Source organism: Pholcus phalangioides, unplaced genomic scaffold, assembly GCF_987345545.1.
Source record: "Pholcus phalangioides strain wild (caught in Gottingen) unplaced genomic scaffold, Ppha-v1.0 ptg000003l_1, whole genome shotgun sequence".
NCBI lineage: Eukaryota > Metazoa > Arthropoda > Arachnida > Araneae > Pholcidae > Pholcus > Pholcus phalangioides.
The window spans coordinates 17,048,244-17,069,412 of NW_028301596.1; the positions used below are offsets into that span (position 1 = coordinate 17,048,244).

Sequence of the window (21,169 nt, forward strand, 5' to 3'; positions counted from 1 at the left end):
TAAGGTCTTATCTGCATGAGGAAAATAATTGAAAAATAACTTGTCCAACCATATTTTTCGTCAATAAAAATAATAACTTTTAAAACAGTATTTTCCCAACGTCATTCTGTTATCAGGCATATGCACATGCCAGGCAGGCTATGTGTTTAGCACGGAAGAAAAGTAATTAATCCACGACGTAAAAGTAATGAATTGTCTGGTCTAACAAGACATAAATATTTATATTGTTTAAAAGAAACAAACCAGAACGGAAAATAATCAATCTCGTCGGGCCAAGGAAGGAAGGGATAAAAATACGTTACTTGGGCAACACCAGTCCCTCACCAGCCATTTTTCTTTTGCTTGCAGCTAGCGTAAGTCAGCTGAGAGAGAGAGAGAGAGAGCAATCTTCCTCAATCCTTACGTCAAGGGCGAAACGGCCATAAAAGAAACCGACGGCCACCAAGCGAGCCGTATAACGTCTTCGAAAACAAACTCAGTGTTTGCTTGTAAAAGACAGAAATTTTATTTTAGAGTAGGCCCCTTCAAGTAATTCAGTCTTGATGATGGCCAATCGTAGACATTAATAAGTTAAAACAGTATATTTTACAACCTTTCGTATTTCAAGTATTAAGTGCAGGAGTTAGTCATTTAGCGGTGCGAGAACAGTTTTGCGGAACTCTTCAATATTACGAGAGAGAGAGAGAGAGAGAGAGAGAGAGAGAGAGAGAGAGAGAGAGAGTGGTAATGCCCGGAGATTAACTAATTTTCTGCTCTATACATCCACCGAAATTCCATTTAGGGAGTCTGCCCGAGGACTACCAGAATAGATTCAGAAATCAAAATTTCTTACATGAAACTCGAAGCGAGCACCCACAGGTTCAAAACACCTCCGATGCCCCTTCTGATACTTTCAAGTCGTTCAAAGAAACACTACCTTACGATTAAGGAAGGCCATCCGTGAATTCGGCATTTTCAGTAGAACTGATAAGCTATACACAAAACGCAAAGGGACAAGAATCCAGGGGCATTCCTCATTGCAGGGAGGCGCTAAAATGTACGAACTGCACCAGCGAAGTGGCAAAAAACCCTCTGGACCGCAAAAGGTTAGAAACTTCAGCCACCTCGTATCAAACCTTCCTCATTTGGCGCCTTCAGCGAAAAACTCAACAAGCAATAAAACACAGTTTATTGTTTCCTCATCCAATTTCATGGATCCCCTAAAATCTCTTCAAGGACGCCCGGAACTGACCCTATTTCCATAGGAAGTTCCGAATTCAAATCTGGTTGTAGGATAATTAGTAGTTGGATAATTAGATGTTGTAGGGAAAAGAGTGTATCTATGCTTCTCATTTTCACATTTCATTCAACTTACCACAGGATTAGCCAGAAGAGGAACGTCGATCTTATCCCTAAGAAAAGCGGCCGTGCAGGTATACAAGATGTAAGGTGTCCAGCAAAACAAGAAACACGCCAAGACCAGGAACAGAGTCCCGGATATTCTCCTCTGCTGATTCAGGGAATTCTGAAGGTCGACGTTCGAAGTCTCCCTGATGCGGTTCATGTGCTCGTGAATCTCCCGGAATATGTTCCAGTAGCAGTATGACATCACGGCGAGGGGTATCACGTAGTTGCAGGTGGTTATCATGATAGAATGCATATATTTATTGAGTTCATCGGGTATGCTGGGACCGCACTGAGAAGTACCTTTCTTGTACAGGACGTGGTTGCCTCCCTTCAGGGTGGTGACCGCACAGAAAGTCGCCCACAGCCACGAGGCCGCGACCATCATGTATATTCTTCGCGAGGACATCGCGCGACTGAACGGCCTGGTGATGGATATGTACTTGTGTATGCTTATGTACATCAAGGTATGGATAGACACTATGAAGAACAAAGGGAGTGTGAACCCGTTGAACTGGCAGAAAGCTGTGCCGAATATCCATTCTCCTTCGATCACAGTTATCATCGAGAATGGCATGTTGAAGATGGCCGTCAGCATGTCGGCGACAGCGAGGTTGACTAGAAACATGTTCGTTCTCGTTTTCATACCTTTATGGCGGGCCACCGTCAATATGACTAGAGCGTTGCCCGTGAAAGTCAACACCATGAAGAACACCATCGTCACGGTCAAGATGGCTGATACGGTATTTCCGTGGTAATACCTGGTATCTGAAGCGGTGATGTGTTTAGAATGCGTCTCGTTGAAATCTGAGACATTCCATCCTGACATGGTGACGCTGATTATTGTGACGGCCTCCGAAGGTGATTTAATCGACTGGTATGTTGAAGAATATCGTCACCTGGCTGAACATATTAATTTTCACGAAGAATTCCATCCGGAAAAGTTGCTGAATTGCTCCCGCACACACGTTACCCATCGCATGGATCCGTCATGTCCACTTCCCTGAAAGGAAAAGAAATTTAAATGAAATATATTCGGCCACAAGTTTGATTTGGTTATATTTCTAGGGTTATTAGTGATCAAGTGAGTAGGTGACCGACCGACCATATGAATGACCAAGTGAGTAAATGAGTGAGTGACCACATGAGTGAAACGGTGAATGGGTGAGTGACCGAGTGAGTGATTGATTGAGTATAAGTAACCAAGTGAAAAAGTGAGTGAGTAATCGTATGAGTGTCAGTGTGATGGGTGAATGATCGAGTGAGTGAGCGAGCGTATGAGAGTGATTGCTCACATGCTCACTCACTAACTACCTGACTCACTCATTCACTCACTTGGTCAATCACTCACTCACTTGCTCAATCCCTCTCACTCACTTGCTCAATCCCTCTCACTCACTTGCTCAATCCCTCTCACTCACTTGCTCAATCCCTCTCACTCACTTGCTCAATCCCTCTCACTCACTTGCTCAATCCCTCTCACTCACTATATCACTTTGTCTATAAATTGCTTGTCGGTGAATTTCTGCACACTTATTTCTAGATGATCTGGTATAAGAAGAGATTAGATTACCCATATACATTCAGTACATTCAGTCAGGATTACAGTGACCATATGATGTGAATTTCCCGTGAAATTTCCGTATTTACACGCAATTTTGGCTATCCCGACCTTTTTTTTTATATAAAAAAAAATATCCTGTACAATTTTTATTTTTACCAATTTTTATTATTAAGTTTTATTATATTTCTTATGTTATATTTTTACCGAAGCCCTATTGAAATCATTTTTTAATAATCATTTTTTACTGAAATCCAGGTTTAAAATTATTTTCCCCAAACATAAAAATAATGAATATTACGGTTGATTATGAGCATGAATGCCAATGACGCAAGTCAGTGATGGTAACCTCTTCCAGCGAAATTTCCCTCAAAAATTTCCCTTTTGACTAAATTTTCCCCAGGCATTATGAAAAATGTACTACCATCTAGCGGGGAGAATATGTAATCAAGTATTTTACAATAGAAAAGTATTGCACCGCATTAATTTCTTTATTTTTTTCAAAAAAATTCTTTTGTTTGATGAACTCTCAAAATTTCCCACAAATGCTAAGAAATTCCCCACTTGGACAGATTTTGGCCAATTTTTCCCACGAATATGAGAAATTTCCCGCAAGTTATCATCACTGACGCAAGTGTTGTCAGAATTAGGGTGGAGACCGTAATTCCCGGGTATTCCTCATATTTCCACATAATTTTGGCCGTCCTACTTTTTTTTAAAGCGCCAAGTGGTGTGGTTATAACTAGAGCCCGGATTATATGCATATGCATCCGCATATTTCGGCTCGTTTTTAGCATTAATGCATATAAATGCATAAAACCAAAGAATTTTCAGAATAAAAGTGCAAATTTTTGAAGGTTTATTTAAGCTCAATCACTTTTTTTACATAATTTTTCAAATAAATATTTCTCATAATATTTACATACTTTTCCTGGAGGTAGGATTTAGGAAATTAATGTTGTAAAATAAAGTATTTTCCAAATATCAACCGTTTTATTGTATCGTTATTTCTAGAGTGTTCAATTTTTTCAGTAATAGTGTTTGAATTTTGTTTTCGGTATTTTGTTACTCAGCAGCTGCAAAAAAACTAGATTAAAAATGCCGAAATAAAAAAATATTTAGAAATTATTAATAATAGAAGTTATTTGCATATACAGCATACACATATATGGAGATATTTTTTGTAAATTAATATGCACTAAGGAATAGAAAATATAAATAATAAACATGTATGCTTTTTTTTAATGTATATTTTCTCATTTTTGATACATATTTCGGTATTTATCATTTTCATATTTTATATAATTCATTTTCATATTACATATAATATGTAATATGAATATGTAGATAATACATTTTCATATTTTATATAATTTAAAGTTTTAACATTTTTAGAATTTTTTAGCGTATATTTTGTGTTTTTAATGCAGATTTTGGCACTTTTAAGATCATATTTTAGTATTTTCAAGTGCATGTTATGGCATTTTAAGTGCATATTTTGGCATGTTATGGCATTTTAAGTGCATATTTTGGCCTGTTATGGCATTTTAAGTGCATATTTTGGCATGTTATGGCATTTTAAGTGCGTATTTTGGTATTTTAAGTGCGTATTTTGGTATTTTAAGTGCGTATTTTGGTGCATATTGTGTCATTTTAAAGTGCGTATTTTGGTATTTTAAGTGCATATTTTGGTGCATATTGTGTCATTTTAAAGTGCATATTTTGGTGCATATTGTGTCATTTTAAAGTGCATATTTTAGTGCATATTGTGTCATTTTAAAGTGCATATTTTGGTGCATATTGTGTCATTTTAAAGTGCATATTTTGCCATTTTGAAGTGCATATTGGCATATTTTTAGAGAATATTTCGCATGTTTTTAGTGCATATAATCCGGGCACTAGTTATAACGGAAGAGAGTACCGAATATTCATCTCTTATATTTATTATGATAAGCTTTTTCTTCCGTGGAATTTATTTTATTACTGCGCTACTGGAATTTGCAATAGTACCTCATTTCCCGCGATTGGCGATTTTTCGGTCACTTCAGCATTAATTGGCTACTCTGCTTACCTTTAGCATCATCTTTGGCGATAATTGGCATTTTCCAGTATATTTAGGATCTCGATTTAACTTATTTTCTCGGTGAAATATCGTCAGCAATTGTCAGAATTAACTGAATTCCCCCGAACTAGGCTGATCAAGCTTTTCGTACACTTCGGAATTTGGCCTAATGACTTACTTGGTCGAAATTCCATTCGCAAGGAATATTCGATGAAATGTGATGAATAATTATTATTTATATGAAGGGGGAGGGAGATATAGCGGATTTTCTTTCTTTCTTTTTTTTCAAAATAAGATGTACAGTATTTCATAGAGAGCTTCGTTCACCAAATTATAAATAGTGTCTCATCATAACTTCACCAATCTTAATGATGTCTTCATCGACTGTAGTTTTCTGATCACTCATGGAGAAAACTGGAGAAGTCATCGTTATAATGAGTATCTCTTTTTTTTTTTTCAAGTCACCATTAGCATGACTATTCATGAAATGATTGCTATAGCGCTTTTTAACGAACATGTTGAAAGCTGTAATGTTATACATCCATGTCGTTACCTGAAGCCTTGCATAAAAAATTCGTTGCTGAGAGATGAATATTGTATGAAAGTACAGTAGAGTCTCGATAATCCGAGTCTCGAAATTTCGAAGTTCCGGATAATTCGAGGTAATGGAATTTGTCAAAATCCAATATCAATCGTTGTTTTTCGTCAGAAACGCGTTTTGAATCATTTTTCCTACGAATGCGGTAATTTCAATTTGAAAAGGTCTTTCTCGCAAGGGACTGAAAGGGTCTTGAACCGTAAGATTGGGGTCTTCAGGTTAGAATTTTTCACAGGCTCCTGAATAGTAAATTTATTGTGTTAAAAAAAATTATTTTATACCCAGAACTGTATCCTCCTGTGAGCTCTACGAAGAGGATATGGCTCTCGGCAGCCCTGATTCGGTTAATTAAGCCAGTGAATTAAGAACTAAAAAGCTAATAGTAAGTACGAATACGAAGGAAACAAGTTAGAATAATTTCATCAAATGAAAATAATAACCAGCCCGATGACCTAGGGATGGATAGTATTTTCTTAATTTCAACTACACACTATAGAACCTGTATTCCCATAAAATAAGTATAGGGGTCATTCAAGTATTATGTCAGCATCGATGGGAAAAGAGGGGAGGGGAGGGGGGTCCGATTTGCTCACTTTTGATGTGAAGGGGGGAGGTTCGGATGATGGTTACGTCATCAACCACTGTTAAAAAAAATTTGAAATATTCTTAATGGTATCTTACTCGGTGCGCCAAAAACGGGAAAAACCTTTCGCTAGTACCTGAACTAACATTCTCCCTACTGATAAGTCCCCTACACAAAGAGCCACTTTAGTTATCTCTAAATTTTTCACCGATATAAGTGCTCTGAAACTGTTCCACGCATCACTCAAGTAATCCGTAAGTATGCCGCGGGTAACTTAAGTCATGTAGAACCGTACTGGGGGAGGGGGCGCTTAAAGTGCTGTAAAACTCTAGGGATCTCTAAATGTGGCACGGATCGCTTAAGTGTACTGGAACTGTGTCGCGGATCATTTAAGTGATCTATGAATGTGCCACGGGCCTACTTGAGTGATCTGAAAATGTGCCACGGGCCGCTTAAATGGTCTGGAAATGTGCCACGGGTGACTTATGCGATCCTTAAATGTGCAGCTTAGTTCATTTTTACAAAATTAGGTTTGGGGGGCAGGCCACATCAGATAACCCCCAGGGCCACATTTGGTCCGTCGGCCAAGGGTTTACCATATATGGCTTAGAGGTTGGTCGCAATTAATTTTTTAAAAAGAAATTTTGAGTTTTTGGCCTTCGAATAGCATTGAAATTAACAGAAATTGATTCTAATAACAATATACAAGGTATTTTCTTAAGAAACTTATTTTTTCATGAAAAAAAGTTTTTGATCGTCTGAGCATCCCCATATCCCCCTCCGTCTACGTCTCTGATCCTACCAATATCCGCTAGGAGGGCAGAGCTGACGAAATTTTGCTGACGGGGAGGGGTAAAAATGGCTAAAAATTTGCTTGCGTAATACTCGAGCGGCCATATAGGTCCCCTTCCAGACAGTTGTTTTCTATTGTTTTTCAGATAATCCGAGTTAGTCTTGGTCTCGTTTATTTCTGAATGTTTATCGAGACTGCTGCATGTTGCTATGAAGAGAACGGTAACGTATGCGCAACCGCGTTACGCACTTAAGAAGGTAGCTCCCACGTAAGCAAATTAACCGTAGAAAGATGACATCCTGGGGTTGGGGAGGCCCAGGGATGCCAATCTGTCCGGTCACCCTGCATGAAGTACGGTCTCCTGAGCTTATAAAACAATTATCTCTAGGAGCATTGTATGAAAGCTCCTTGTTACTATGGGAATTAACAGGAAGATAATTGTTGCTACGAGTATTCAAGGAAATTTTTGTTGAAATCATTGTTGCATGCACCATTGTATGGGAAAAAATCGTTGCTATGAGTATCGTAAGAAAACATTGTTGCTGTGAGCATCACACGAGAGTTAATTGTTACATGATGAAGCATTAAATGAGAGTTAATTGTTGCTATTGGCTTATACGCAAGGAGGAGGGAAGGGGCCTCCCTTGAAGTGAGATTAGTGTTGTTTTGCAGACCCACTTTCGGAAGAAAAAATTTTATCCTCTCCCCCACGAAAATCCTGTGTTAGACTATGGTTGTTGCTATCAGCAAGCATTACATGAGAGTTTATTGTTTCACGAGCCTGTTATCTATTGCATGTCTATTGATCGTTGGTATGACCGTCAATCACATACACACACATACGGTAGAAAATCCTCAGTCATTATATTTCCGCACATAATAGAATGAAAGTAAAATATTGCTATGGTCTTTAAATGAGACTAAAATATTGCTATCATTGCACGACATTAAAATATTGCTATCATTGCACGAGATTAAAATATTGCTATGAGCACACATTACATGAGAATTATTTTTTGCATGAGAGAGCATTGTAATCATTGTTTAAATCCTTTTAACCATTGTTTAACAATGCTCATTATAGTAACTATGGTCTTTTCAAACAATGCATATGTTGACAACGGTTTTTGAACAATGCTTATACAATGGTAAGTAATGGTAATTCTCGATAACGCTCATCATAGGACCAGAAGTTGTGTCCGCTAAAGGGGAGTGTTCGTTAATGTATAGCGAAATACATATATATTGAGCTCCTTCCCTTTTTTTTTTCTCACAGACTTCAAAAGTGTCCGTTAACGGGAGACGTCCATTTACGGAGTTATGGAGGTTTCCCCTGCAGTAACAACCGTTTCTTATACTATATTGAAAACGTCACAGATTAAAAGCATTTCATAAATGTGATTAAAGCAACAATTAATATCCTCATATAATGCTTATAGCAACTATTAACAATCAATGCAGTACTCATAGCAACAATTAATTTCCATGTAATGCTCATAGCAACAATGAAATACTCATGTAATACTGATAACAACAATCAGCACTCATTTTGATCTCATGGTAGCTCACAAAACACACTCGCTCAGTTATACTTGCCAGGGATAACAGCATGCATTATTTCACAAATCAGCATATTTTCTTGTATTGACGATTCATTTCAATTGAAATAGCTCACTTGTCATTCAATCACTTTTGTTAGGTTCATTCAGCACGGATAGGCTCTTTGTGAAATTAGATCACGGAGTTTTGCCGTTTTACGATCAACAATGGTGATTTTTTTTTGTCGAACTCGAGTTGCTAAAAAAAAGTAAATTCAACGCGAAAACCAAATTAAATTCTGACGCGGATGCTTTAGCATACAAAGGGTACCGTTTTCAAAGAAAGAAGTACCTCAAGGAGAGCTCGTAGAAGTTCGAATTAGCCATGTTCAACACTGTAGCTTACATAATCAAACACCTGCATGTTTCCTAGAGCACTTACATTAATCAAAATCCTCGTCAGTCATATATTGTCGAAAATTCACAAATATACTATTGTATTTTCGTGCATAATTACCATTAATTTTCACAAGCTAAATTCATCTCAGCTCCTTGATGAATGGATATAATACGGTGTCTGAACCGCATAAATTGATAATTAATTATCCAGTAACATAATTAACACGTTAAAATTACCACGTTCATGAAATTTGAGTCTATCCCTCGGCTTATTTCAATGTATCCACAGTTTGCAACATCTTAATAAATGCACAATGGGAGATTAATCACCGAGCTCTCATCGTTGACTTCATAGATAGGGTGACTGACTAACCATTCACGAAAACATAGCTGATAGAATGGGTAGAAAAGAACATGTTAGGCCATAAAAATGTTTAGACTAGGCAAAAAAAAAAGGGCGATGCATATGGCGGAATGCTTTTAGTTCCTTTTTACATACGGAAATGGAGAAGGAAAAAAGAGTATTTCGTAGATATTTATACATTGACGACGGGGTGTTTCGAACTAAATTAGCAACAGGGGCAATTTATGGCCATGGTTTTGTGCTCAAGGAGAATGGTTTGGAGGGAGGTCACTTTTATAGGATATCCGGAATGTTAGAGGGTAACGGGTATGCGGTATGTAATTAATTACGCCGGGGGGTGTTTATCACTGTTCCGTAGTTTTCGTTCAGCTCGTCGCTATGGAACTGGATGAATGCCACAAATAGATTAAGCTCGATGAGGGAGAAGGAATGCTCTCAAAACAGAAAACAAAAATGATACCATTATACTACCGTAGATGCAACTATATCATGGTATCGGGATGTTATTCAACACTTTACTGTTGGATGAACATCGCAGCAGCAGCGAGTTGAGCACAAGACTATAAAATTTGCCGGATAATTTTTCGGAGGGACGGACATTCTATGTCTGGAAACCAGAGCCGCCCTGAGAGGGTGTGCAACAGGTGCAGTTGCACCGAGCCCCGCGTTTCTGGGGTGGGGTGGGGTATGCACTTACTGTAATATTGATTGCTTCCATTAATTCAGACTTTTTATGAACTCTGGAATCATTTCCTTCATGAATTCACAATTTTCTTGGATTCTGGGATTTGAATTTTCGTGCATTCTGGGATTTCGAAACTTCCTCCATTCTGGAATGAATTCTGTTCTGCAATACATCAAATCTCGAATGAATTCTGTTCTGCAATACATCAAATCTCGAATGAATTCTGTTCTGCAATACATCAAATCTCGAATGAATTCTGTTCTGCAATACATCAAATCTCGAATGAATTCTGTTCTGCAATACATCAAATCTCGAATGAATTCTGTTCTGCAATACATCAAATCTCGAATGAATTCTGTTCTGCAATACATCAAATCTCGAATGAATTCTGTTCTGCAATACATCAAATCTCGAATGAATTCTGAATTTACATCAATTCTGGAATGAATTCTGTTCTGCAATACATCAAATCTCGAATGAATTCTGTTCTGCAATACATCAAATCTCGAATGAATTCTGTTCTGCAATACATCAAATCTCGAATGAATTCTGAATTTACATCAATTCTGGAATGAATTCTGTTCTGCAATACATCAAATCTCGAATGAATTCTGTTCTGCAATACATCAAATCTCGAATGAATTCTGTTCTGCAATACATCAAATCTCGAATGAATTCTGTTCTGCAATACATCAATTCTGGAATGAATTCTGTTCTGCAATACATCAAATCTCGAATGAATTCTGTTCTGCAATACATCAAATCTCGAATGAATTCTGTTCTGCAATACATCAAATCTCGAATGAATTCTGTTCTGCAATACATCAAATCTCGAATGAATTCTGTTCTGCAATACATCAAATCTCGAATGAATTCTGAATTTACATCAATTCTGGAATGAATTCTGTTCTGCAATACATCAAATCTCGAATGAATTCTGTTCTGCAATACATCAAATCTCGAATGAATTCTGTTCTGCAATACATCAAATCTCGAATGAATTCTGAATTTACATCAATTCTGGAATGAATTCTGTTCTGCAATACATCAAATCTCGAATGAATTCTGTTCTGCAATACATCAAATCTCGAATGAATTCTGTTCTGCAATACATCAAATCTCGAATGAATTCTGCATTTACATCAAATCTCGAATGAATTCTGCATTTACATCAATTCTGGAATGAACTCTGCATTTTCATCAATTTTGGAATGAAAACTCTGCATTTACATCAATTCTGGAATGAACTCTGCATTTTCATCAATTTTGGAATGAAAACTCTGCATTTTCATCAAGAAAAATTTTTTCTAGAATTCTGCATTTTCATCTAGAAATAAATAATTCTGGAATCGCTGTTTCAATAAATTCTGAATTTTCACCAATTCTAAGTATTTCTTTTTTCTGAGTTTTCACCAATTCTAAGTATTTCTTTTCCTTTTTCTGAGTTTTCAGCAATTCTGTAAATTATTTCTTTCATTTATTTTGCATTTTCATCAATTTTTGAATAATTTCTTTCATTTTTTCTGAATTTTCCTTAATTCTAGAATAAATTCTTTCATAGTTTTTCTTAATTTTTAACAGTTCTAACAATTTTTAAATTTTTTCTGAATTTTCAAAAATTCTGGAATTCTGCCTCTCATTTATTCGGAATTTTCAGAATTAAAGTGTCCCGAAATTATTAAGACGGTATTTGTTTAGCTATTATTTTCGCACTGGACCCCGCGTGTGATAAAAGCGGCCCTGATGGGGAAAAAATGTTCGACTTCATATGATTTTTCTTCTTATTCTAATACTGTATATAAATAGTACTTTTGTTTTCTAGAGGAAACGTCATGGCCAATAATACCTACTGCAATCAATTAAGTTCATTAGCGGGTGTAAGTCACACGAGGGTTATTTACTAACTCTATTCTTAGCACCAAATTTCCTATGAATCAAACAACGTTCTAAACATAGGAACTTAGGTAGCAATGAAGAAGAGGTTGTCTGTGTGTCACTTTATGTTAAGACCTACTCCTAGGGTACACCTGTGCGTGGGACGGTAGAGAGAGTGCAAACTTTTTTTATTTAACGCACTGTGTCATGACGTATCCCACCTGGGGGACCATTTCCTGAAGTTTACCCTATATTTGAATATACATGGCGAAAAACTGGTCATAAGACCAAGACCCATTATACCAATTTCTGTCATCAATTTTTTTTATTGTTTTAGAGAGAAAGCACACATTTTTTTTACATTTCAATACAAAATACGGTTACATTAGAACAATACTTTTCCTATCTAGAGAGGGTTGATTCTCCTTGTCAGTGCCAATTTTTGAGAGCTGCCTGAAATTATACGCGTTCAAAGATTCATAAAAGCGCTTTAAGTTGAGGAATTTGGAAATAAAATTCAAGGTGACAACTATACAACATTGCTGAGCAAGATTTTATTTGTTTATAGATAACAGCAAAATGAAGGCAATCTGCATATTTTGTCCTTAATTGTCCATTGTGGCTAATTAAAAAATTCACTCTTTCGACTAGTTTTAAAATTACGTAGAATCCATATAACAGGGAGGTTAACGGGCATCTAGCCTGATGTTTCTTGAATGTACCCTATTTTCATAAAATTTTTGTGCACTATAAATTTACTCGGAAATCAAAAGAAAAGTATAAAGCGTCTCTCTCCTGGATGTGTTGTGCTCTGTTAAAGAGAAGTGGGAGCCATTACAAAGTATTGTCTATAGGGGGCCGTAGGAGAACGCATTCACTGCAAAAAAAAAAAAAAGACATGAAATTTTGATATATTATGCAATTAATTAAAATTATAATTTTGCTAAGGGTTCCATGAAGGTTAAGCCAAATATTTTTTCATATTTCAAGGGTCCTCGAAACGAATAATGATAAAGAGCCAAAAATTAAAGACAAGGCCGCCCTTACCAGATGCGGGGGCCAGTTGCGTCTCAACACAATTCCGGGCCCCTAAAGTTGATTGAGACTCCCCTTTCCCCGATTTCACATATTTTGTGGGGAGAAAAATCTGCATTTATCATTTTAGAATATGGAAAAAGCAGGAAAAACACAGGAAAAAGCTAAGAAATATTCATGCAAACATTTTAAACACACAATTGAATGCAAATTAACGCAAAAATTTATGAAAACTCAGCACTGTGAAGGTAATTTAAACTGATAAAAGATGGAATTCCCGAAAATAATGAAAAATTCAGAATTAACAGAAGAAATAATTCTAGAATATGAATGAAAATTCTGAATCAATGAATGAAAATTCTGAATCAATGAATGAAAATTCTGAATCAATGAATGAAAATTCTCAATCAATGAATGAAAATTCTGAATCAATGAATGAAAATTCTGACTCAATGAATGAAAATTCAGAACCAATGAAAGAAGTAATCCCAGAATTGATGAAAACTCAGAACTAATGAAATTAATGATTCTGTAAGTGATGAAAATTCAGAATAAGCACAAAAAAAATCCCAGAATCGATCGAAATTGAGAACTGACAAAATTAATAGTGCCGCAATTGATGAAAACTCAAAATTAACTGTACAAAAAAATTACAGAATTGGGGGTGAATGTTCAGAATTAATGCATAAATATTATTCAAGAGTTAGTGTGAAATCCTCTAATAAAATTTACCGTGAATGTGGAGCCTCACAAAGTGCGGTGCCCGGTGCGACTGCACCTGTGACACACACACACACCGTAACGGCGGCTCTGATTAAAGACTAAGAAATTATTACTATTATTTCTGGAACAAAATTCCACAGAATTTTAATACAGTATCACAGAATATTGAAGATATATTGAGAGTCTTTACCTTTGTCATCCTGTCAATATCTTCAATCATGACACATGCGTAAACGAAAAACAAAAACAAAACAACATGTAACAACGGTCAGCAAAAACACGCATAACCATTATCATCGCACGTGCTTGTCGGGCTCATTGAAACACAGAGTTCAGTCTTCCTGGTTGTTGAGATATGGAAGGGCGTGGTCCCAATTTCACACACGATAACGATAACATGATAACAATAAAAGATGACTATTTATTTTGAGGATTATTTCATTCACTCCATGATTCAGATTAGTATTATTGCTCAGTTCATTCCATGAAATGATTTCAACGGAACTTCAATTAGTTCAAGTGACAAAAAAAATTGAGTAGGTGAAAATTTTAATGAGTTATTTCCAGAATTCTTTTATCGTTATTGCTCATTAGTCTCGGGGAAATTCCCAAGGATGCCAAGTAGACCTATTGCCAAGAAGGTATTAGACGGTGTTGGGGACCAAAATAGCTGGGCAAGTGAGAGAAAAACATCTCCCCTTCTAATGAAGATTTATTAATAATCTTCTAAATGTGTGAGTATTCTAATTACATAATCACATCTTATAAGAACGACGCGATTTAAAATTTTCGTCACTTGTCACATTTCATCAAGTGTAAACTTTGCGCCATTTGCCCTCGATCGATTAAACTGTCATCCATGTTGGTGCCCTTTTATCATAATTTCTAAATAAGCTTGCTTGATATATTCGAGCACACCTTGAAAAGCTCAGGAGGCTTGCGTGTCCCAGGAAACACATATAGGTCTTGTTCACCCTTCAAAACACGCAGTGCCATCATAATGCATGGGCCCACCCAGCAAGGGTGGAGATGCCCCCCCCCCCCTAGTGTCAATGACTGAGCCGTCTGATCTAATGTACATGCATATAAATGAATTGAGATCATCCTCCCTTTCCAGCATCATCATCGTCTCCTCCCCTCCCAGCCTTTGAAGTCTATCTCCACTAATGCTACCCAGGCATGGTCCGGTCACGACAATTAGTTCTGGCTGCAATTTTCGAGACTAAATATGGTAGGAAGGTATTTTTAACTACGTATTTCAGCTAGTAAGCCTCAGAAAAATCGCCCTGCTTGGGAGGAGGTGGTTATGATGCTGTTAAGACAACCCTGAAAACAGAGGACATTCTCAGAAACATGGGGGGGGGGGGGGTGTTTGCCTACCCTGCAATACACGCAGAAGCACAAAGAGGTCTTCCGTACTTAACTTAGTACGAACACGTAGCTTGTGTATTCGCAGAAACACACGGGAGTCTTGCGTACACTTTAGAACAGTTCATACCAGGTCCTGACATCATTCATATTGATGAGTGATTTTCCTTTGTGGCTCTGTTTCCCTTCCCCCATTCATTTTCTGTCAGTCGTATGTTTGACCGGGCCTTCTGCTCACAAAAGTAAATGGATCCGGGCCGTAGGCTTCCAAAGGTTGAGAGCCACTGCTTTCGAACACGTAGGATGCATACGTATCCCCAGAACTCTCGAGACAGGATGGGAGGTGGTGGGGGGGGGGGGTCCTTGCGTAAATTTCAAAACACATAGAAGGCTAGCATAGCCTCAGAAAAACATATGGGGGGGGGGGGGTTCGTACCTTTTAAAACACATGAAAGGTAGCGTTTCAACATTAACACATAGGAAAATTGCGCGTACCCCCTGCTTTAAATGCATGAAAGACTTATGTATAACTAAAAATTCGTAGGATGTCTGTTTATCAAAATATTTGCATATGAGTCGTTTGAGCACCTTAAAAAAAAGGGGGGGGGGTCTTACGTAGTCTTCGAAAAGAGTAGAATACTTGTATATGGCTTGAAAAAGATGGAAGTCTAACGTACTCTTTAAAACCAAATAAGAGACTTGTGTGCTTTCAGAAACACATAGTGGTCTTGCGTAAAGACATAAAAGCTTGAATTCCTCCAAAATGCATAGAAGACTTTTGCCCTACTAGAAATGCTACGATGTCTTTTTATCATATTTAAATGCATATGAGCCTTTTGTACCCCCCCCCCCCAAAAAAAAAAAAAAAATTCATGTTAGCTCGCCTACTCCTTAAAAAGCGTAGGAAGATTTGTATAAACACACAGGAGTGTTGCATACCCTTTCAAAATACATAAGGGATTTGTCGTATGCCTAGAAACGTGTAGGATGCTTACGTATCCCTAAAAGCACATAAGAGAATATAGTACCTCTAGTAGTGGAAGGTGTAGGTAAACCTACGAAATGCCTCGGCACATATACTCTTGCTAAAATATGTACATCTTCTTTGCTATTTTACTAACTTTTTCCACCATCGCTGATTGTTTTCCGGGTCAAGATCCTTAAGATGGTGCGCGTGTTATGTGTTCGAAGTACTCTGCCATCTATCTTCCTAACAAGAGATGAGAAATGTAGATTAATAACCTTTGTGATTGTAATAATTCCTGTGGTAGGCATATATATATATCCATTGTCTCTCATTTACATGGAATGAAATGTTAATTGATTGTAAATTAGTGTCCAAATATCGATGGTCAAAACCATAGGAAAATATACCGTAATTACGACCCATTACAGAGAACAATATACCATAGGCCAAAAAGGGTATTGCACACAGACTGGACACTCTACTGATAAAGAAAATTATGTATCCTATTATTATTTTTTTGTTGTAAATGTTTTCGAGAAAAAAAGAATTAGAAAAAAGGATAGATTGAAAAAAACATATATTTATATTGTGCATTTCTATTATTATTGTTCTGTATAACTCACTAGCTATAATACCCGGCGCTGCCCGGGTTTTCTTCAATGAGGCTTTTTTGGATCACGTGACATCTCCCTCTCTTTCTCTTGAGGGACATACAAACCGTGTCTAAGTTAAACAATATGGCGACCTGCGCGATTCATGAAATAAACAAATCTAGATTTACACAGAAACGTAGAAATGAATATATATTTTTCTTTTTTTAAGGGGCGCTAGGTATTTCGATCCCCCCCCCCCTGAACTTCAAGTTATCCATCTGTCTGTTCCAGCTTCCAAAAATCCTTAGTTAAAGCTGTGGAATTTTTTCGATGCAATTTTCACGGGCTCATAACTAATTTTAAAATATCCTAACCCACATGAATTTATGCAAATAAATATCAAAAGAGACAATATGGAGACATTCATTTTCATACTTGAGAAGATATAAATGAAATCAATGATATTGCTCGAATATCCAACTCAAAAGTATAGGTTTGGCTAATTACTTCATATTTAATCTCCTGGGCTTCGTATATCTCTAAGCGAACTGAATATTTCAAAAATCGAGAATTCAATACAATTTTTAAAATTATTGATGGGGCGGAAAACCCAGACAAATTTCCGCATTTCTACAGTAAAATCGACAATTTTAGCGCTGATTTCTATGAGGATCACCCTTTTCCTGACTCTCAAAGCGATGCTGATGATTATTATGACGTCTATTCAAAAAGCCTCATTACTGAGAGTATATTGAAAATGTGGCAAACCATTATAAAGGCATAAACTATTATACATATACTAACAGGATTAAAGAAGTGACAAACCGTTGTAAAGGCATATACACGTCTGAAACGCATTGCTAGGGAACCACGGTAACCAAAGTAAACGTTCGGAAAGTGATTGTTGAGGCCCAAAAACCATTGTTGCCGGACAGTTTTTTGCCCATTTGGGGCATTTGCCCTGGGCTGACGAAATTTTAAAGTAGCCTATCGTTCAAGTCGGGTCACATTTGGTATATATGCAAAATTTGGCGACGATCGATCTAAAATTGTAGATTTGTATAGAGAACATACACACACACAGACACACAGACACACAGAAAATCAATTTTATATATATAGAAGATTATTTCCCACTTTATCTACTTTGCCACTAGTATATTGTACTCATTCTTGTGTATCCATATGTGTTATCTCTATATTTTATATGTGTTGCATGCGTTATATGGTTTTTGTCTATCAACGATTTTTTGAAATATTGAATATTTTAATTTTTCCCCTTGTTGTGACCTTTTGGAGCGTATACTACATTTGTACTTTGGACTGGATTTTTATATTTACACAAACACACACTCATGCTTTACACACACATGTACAAACTTGTCTTTCTTCTTCGCAACGCTTCAGAAAGGCTATTTGTAAGTCGTCAGATAGCCTCATTGGGCTGGGGAACGACGAAATAAATTAAATTCTGTTTAGAAGGTAGTAATTTTGCAGTTCGCTCAATTTATGCATGCGAAATATCATAAATAAAAGGATAATTCAACGATTCGGATACATAAACGGGTTCGTTTTAAGTACTGAGTTACACTTGAGCGAAAAGATAATGTTTTGGGACTCAATGGCGTGTCAGAAACAGAAACGGCGTTAAGATATTTGAACTAAGAAGAGAAAAAAATAAGTAGATCAATTGGTAACTGTATTCCCGGTGATGTTGACTGGGCGTCACGTAAACGTGTTTGATTCGATGTCGGGTAAAATAACAACGTAGACTTGTTGGCTCTGCCAATGTTTTTATATAATTTTATTTTATCCTATACCGACTTGAATATCGGAAACACACGAGAAGTCTAAAAAGGAAAAATGACGGCAGCACGTATCGTTCCCGATTTCCTTTCTTGTGCGTAACGTTTGCTATTGATTTCAAGACAAAAAAGAAGAAGAATATTCACATGCTTTTTTTTATTTTATGGAAAACATTATTTCTATGTAGAAGTCATCAAGCTGTGGAGGGCTTAGAATCGATACAACCTGAAGGAAAAACACGGAAGTCCGGAATTTAATTGGTAATATTCCCTACCGGGAACTACGATTCCTGTATTTTTGTCCTAAAATAAAGTTCAGGATTTCGATATTGAATATTATTGGTCAAAAGTCTTAAAACTCATTGATAACAAAGGGAAATTTAACTAAAATAGATATTAACCCTTTTTGTTCCACAGATCTTTTGTGTCAATAGGGTTAGGACCGGAAGGGGGAGAGCTGCCAATAGAGTAAAAGCCACGGACCCCTTCACGAAATAATATTCATCATATTATTGAGGTAAAAACAATAAATATATAAGTAAAAAACAGGTATTTTCCGGATATTATGCTGAGGTGAAATCGGAAAGGAAAAGTCATCTGGTCTCCGCCGGGACTCGAACCCAGGCTCTCTTGCAAACCGGGCAAACACTGGGCTTAGAAAAAAAGCCGTCTATCTCTTTCTATCGTCCCATCTCGGGGCCATTCGGTGAGGTTAAGTAGCCTTAACTTCATCAAATGGCCCTCCGCCCCAATGGCGATAAATGTCTTTACTTCAGCACCTCACGCCGCAGTTCGTGAAATAAGGAAAGCAGGGTCATCATTCTAGTGGTGTAGATTGTAGCATGTTTGCCCAGTTTGCAAGAGGGTTTGGGTTCGAGTCCCGGTAAAGACCAGATGACTTTTCTTTCCAAGTTCACTTCAGCTTAATATCCAGAAAATATGTTTCCTTATTATATTGAGCTGAGGAAAAAGCCGCCTATCTCTCAATAAGTATATTGTTTTCCTCATTTTAAGCTCACGGACTCTCCCCGCAACTTCTCCAAGTATCCTCTAGAGTAGACTCCTAGTTATGAACCACTGAATTAGATGAAAACAGGAATCTTGGGCATGTTCAATAATACAGTGAAACCTTGATATAACAATACTGTGCGAGCCAAGAAAAAAATGTCGTTGTAGAGGGGTTATCGTTAAATCGAGAGATAGCATTATCACGAAGTCTGTTTTCGTGGGCATTTCTTCTGAATTGACGATATGGTAGTGCCATCATAAAATTCATTTGTAAGTTTTTATTGGCAACAAAAACTTCAAATTGATTAGTTCATTAACAAAATTAATTTGTTGTGTTTATTCATTTGCTGTTGTGTGATAAGCTACTTTACCCGGTGCTTTAACTAACAATTTTTTTGCATTGCGTGGAAAGTACGCTAATGCCCAAAAGAAAATCAAAAATGCTTCTAAAAGCAAATGTTTCAATTATTTTCTGGTGGAGTTCATACACATCAGGGTGAAGCGAAAGACACTCTCTCTCTCTCTGATGAAATTACATAGCGAATAGAAAATCCAAAATCGAATAACTGGCGTAGAAAATAACAGTCATATATTGAGCCACAGAAATTTCAATGGAGAAGGTCAGCCAATATAGGTTGTGGACACCTATGCTGGATGCACAGGCTCGACAACGTCGATCCATACAAATAATAGCATTATCACTAGCGTTTTGCTGTATCAGGGTCCATTTAAGCGATAAAGTATTTCGCAGCTTACCAAGGCTTCGGGAAGAACCATGGAGAGCTTTTTCTTTTTTCTTTTTTTTTCAAACCGAGCACAACTCAGGTCTATTGCCAGAAGTGTAAGTGTGTGTACCTAACAGTCTGAGTGCGTATCTAGTGTTGTGTATGATTTTTCAGTGCTGCCATCTATATCTCAGAAGTGAACTGAGTGATGTGTAGTGACTGAATATTTGTACTGTTTGTAGGACTGTTGCTCTCTGTGGCGAGACTTTTTAACGGGGAGATCGGTTCGCATTTGCGCCTCGAAGTTGAGAACCACAGAAAACCAAATTCAGCCGACCACCACTGTGGTGACGGTGGGGCTCGAACCCGGGTCCCCGCGATGCGAGTCCGTCACTATGACCACTCGACCACAGCGGCTACCATGGAGAGCTGTTGAATGTTTTTTCCATGGATGTCTAATATATTCTCTATTGGCTTCAAAAGAAATGGTCAAAATAAGTCAAAAGAAATGGGTGGCTATTCCATACGAGTCAGCGTTTCAGACTGAACGTCATGCTCGACAACACGAACTGTGTTAACTTTGCATTATCGTCCATAGGCATTGCATCAGGTCACGTAACAGAAAGAAATGGTGCGAGCATACGGTGCAAGGATGTCATCTCGATAGTGCACTACCGTCTCTGAACCTCTAGTGAAGACATGAAGGTCGATGCGGACGGGAATAGAAATTTCTGTCCAGATCATCATACCGTTACAGTGGAGTATTATCAGTTTGTTGCTTAACTTTTCGGCATGAATGAAGCGTTACAACTCCATCACACCATTTTCGGAGGTTAGATAATGCAAAAAATACCGATGTTATTAAACACCCAGAAAGAACAGAAGCTGTTGAGGAATTGAAAATTGCATTAAAGGAGATTTTGAGCAAATTGAAAAAAAAATCGTTACAGCAGTTTCAAAGTCTCCTAAAAATATATCACTTTAGATAGATTTATCGTAGTAAACGATATCGTTGTATCGAGAGGAGTTTAGCATTAGACTATAGGCAATTCCAAACAAGATTTGAAAAAAAAATCGTTGTAAAGGGATCTATCGTTATATCGA

General features: G+C 37.2%; 1 protein-coding gene across 2 annotated transcripts in view; it reads right to left on the bottom strand.

The window, feature by feature from the left end:
- The window catches only part of LOC149088183 (uncharacterized), a 42,266-nt gene that overhangs the window by 9,511 nt on the left and 11,586 nt on the right, over positions 1–21,169 (bottom strand). For both annotated transcript variants that reach the window (XM_089245380.1, XM_089245385.1), the window contains exon 2: positions 1,355–2,386. In XM_089245380.1, coding sequence (XP_089101506.1) covers positions 1,355–2,212 — 858 coding nt within the window. In that variant the 5' untranslated portion in view covers positions 2,213–2,386. The remainder of the gene's footprint in view (positions 1–1,354; positions 2,387–21,169) is intronic.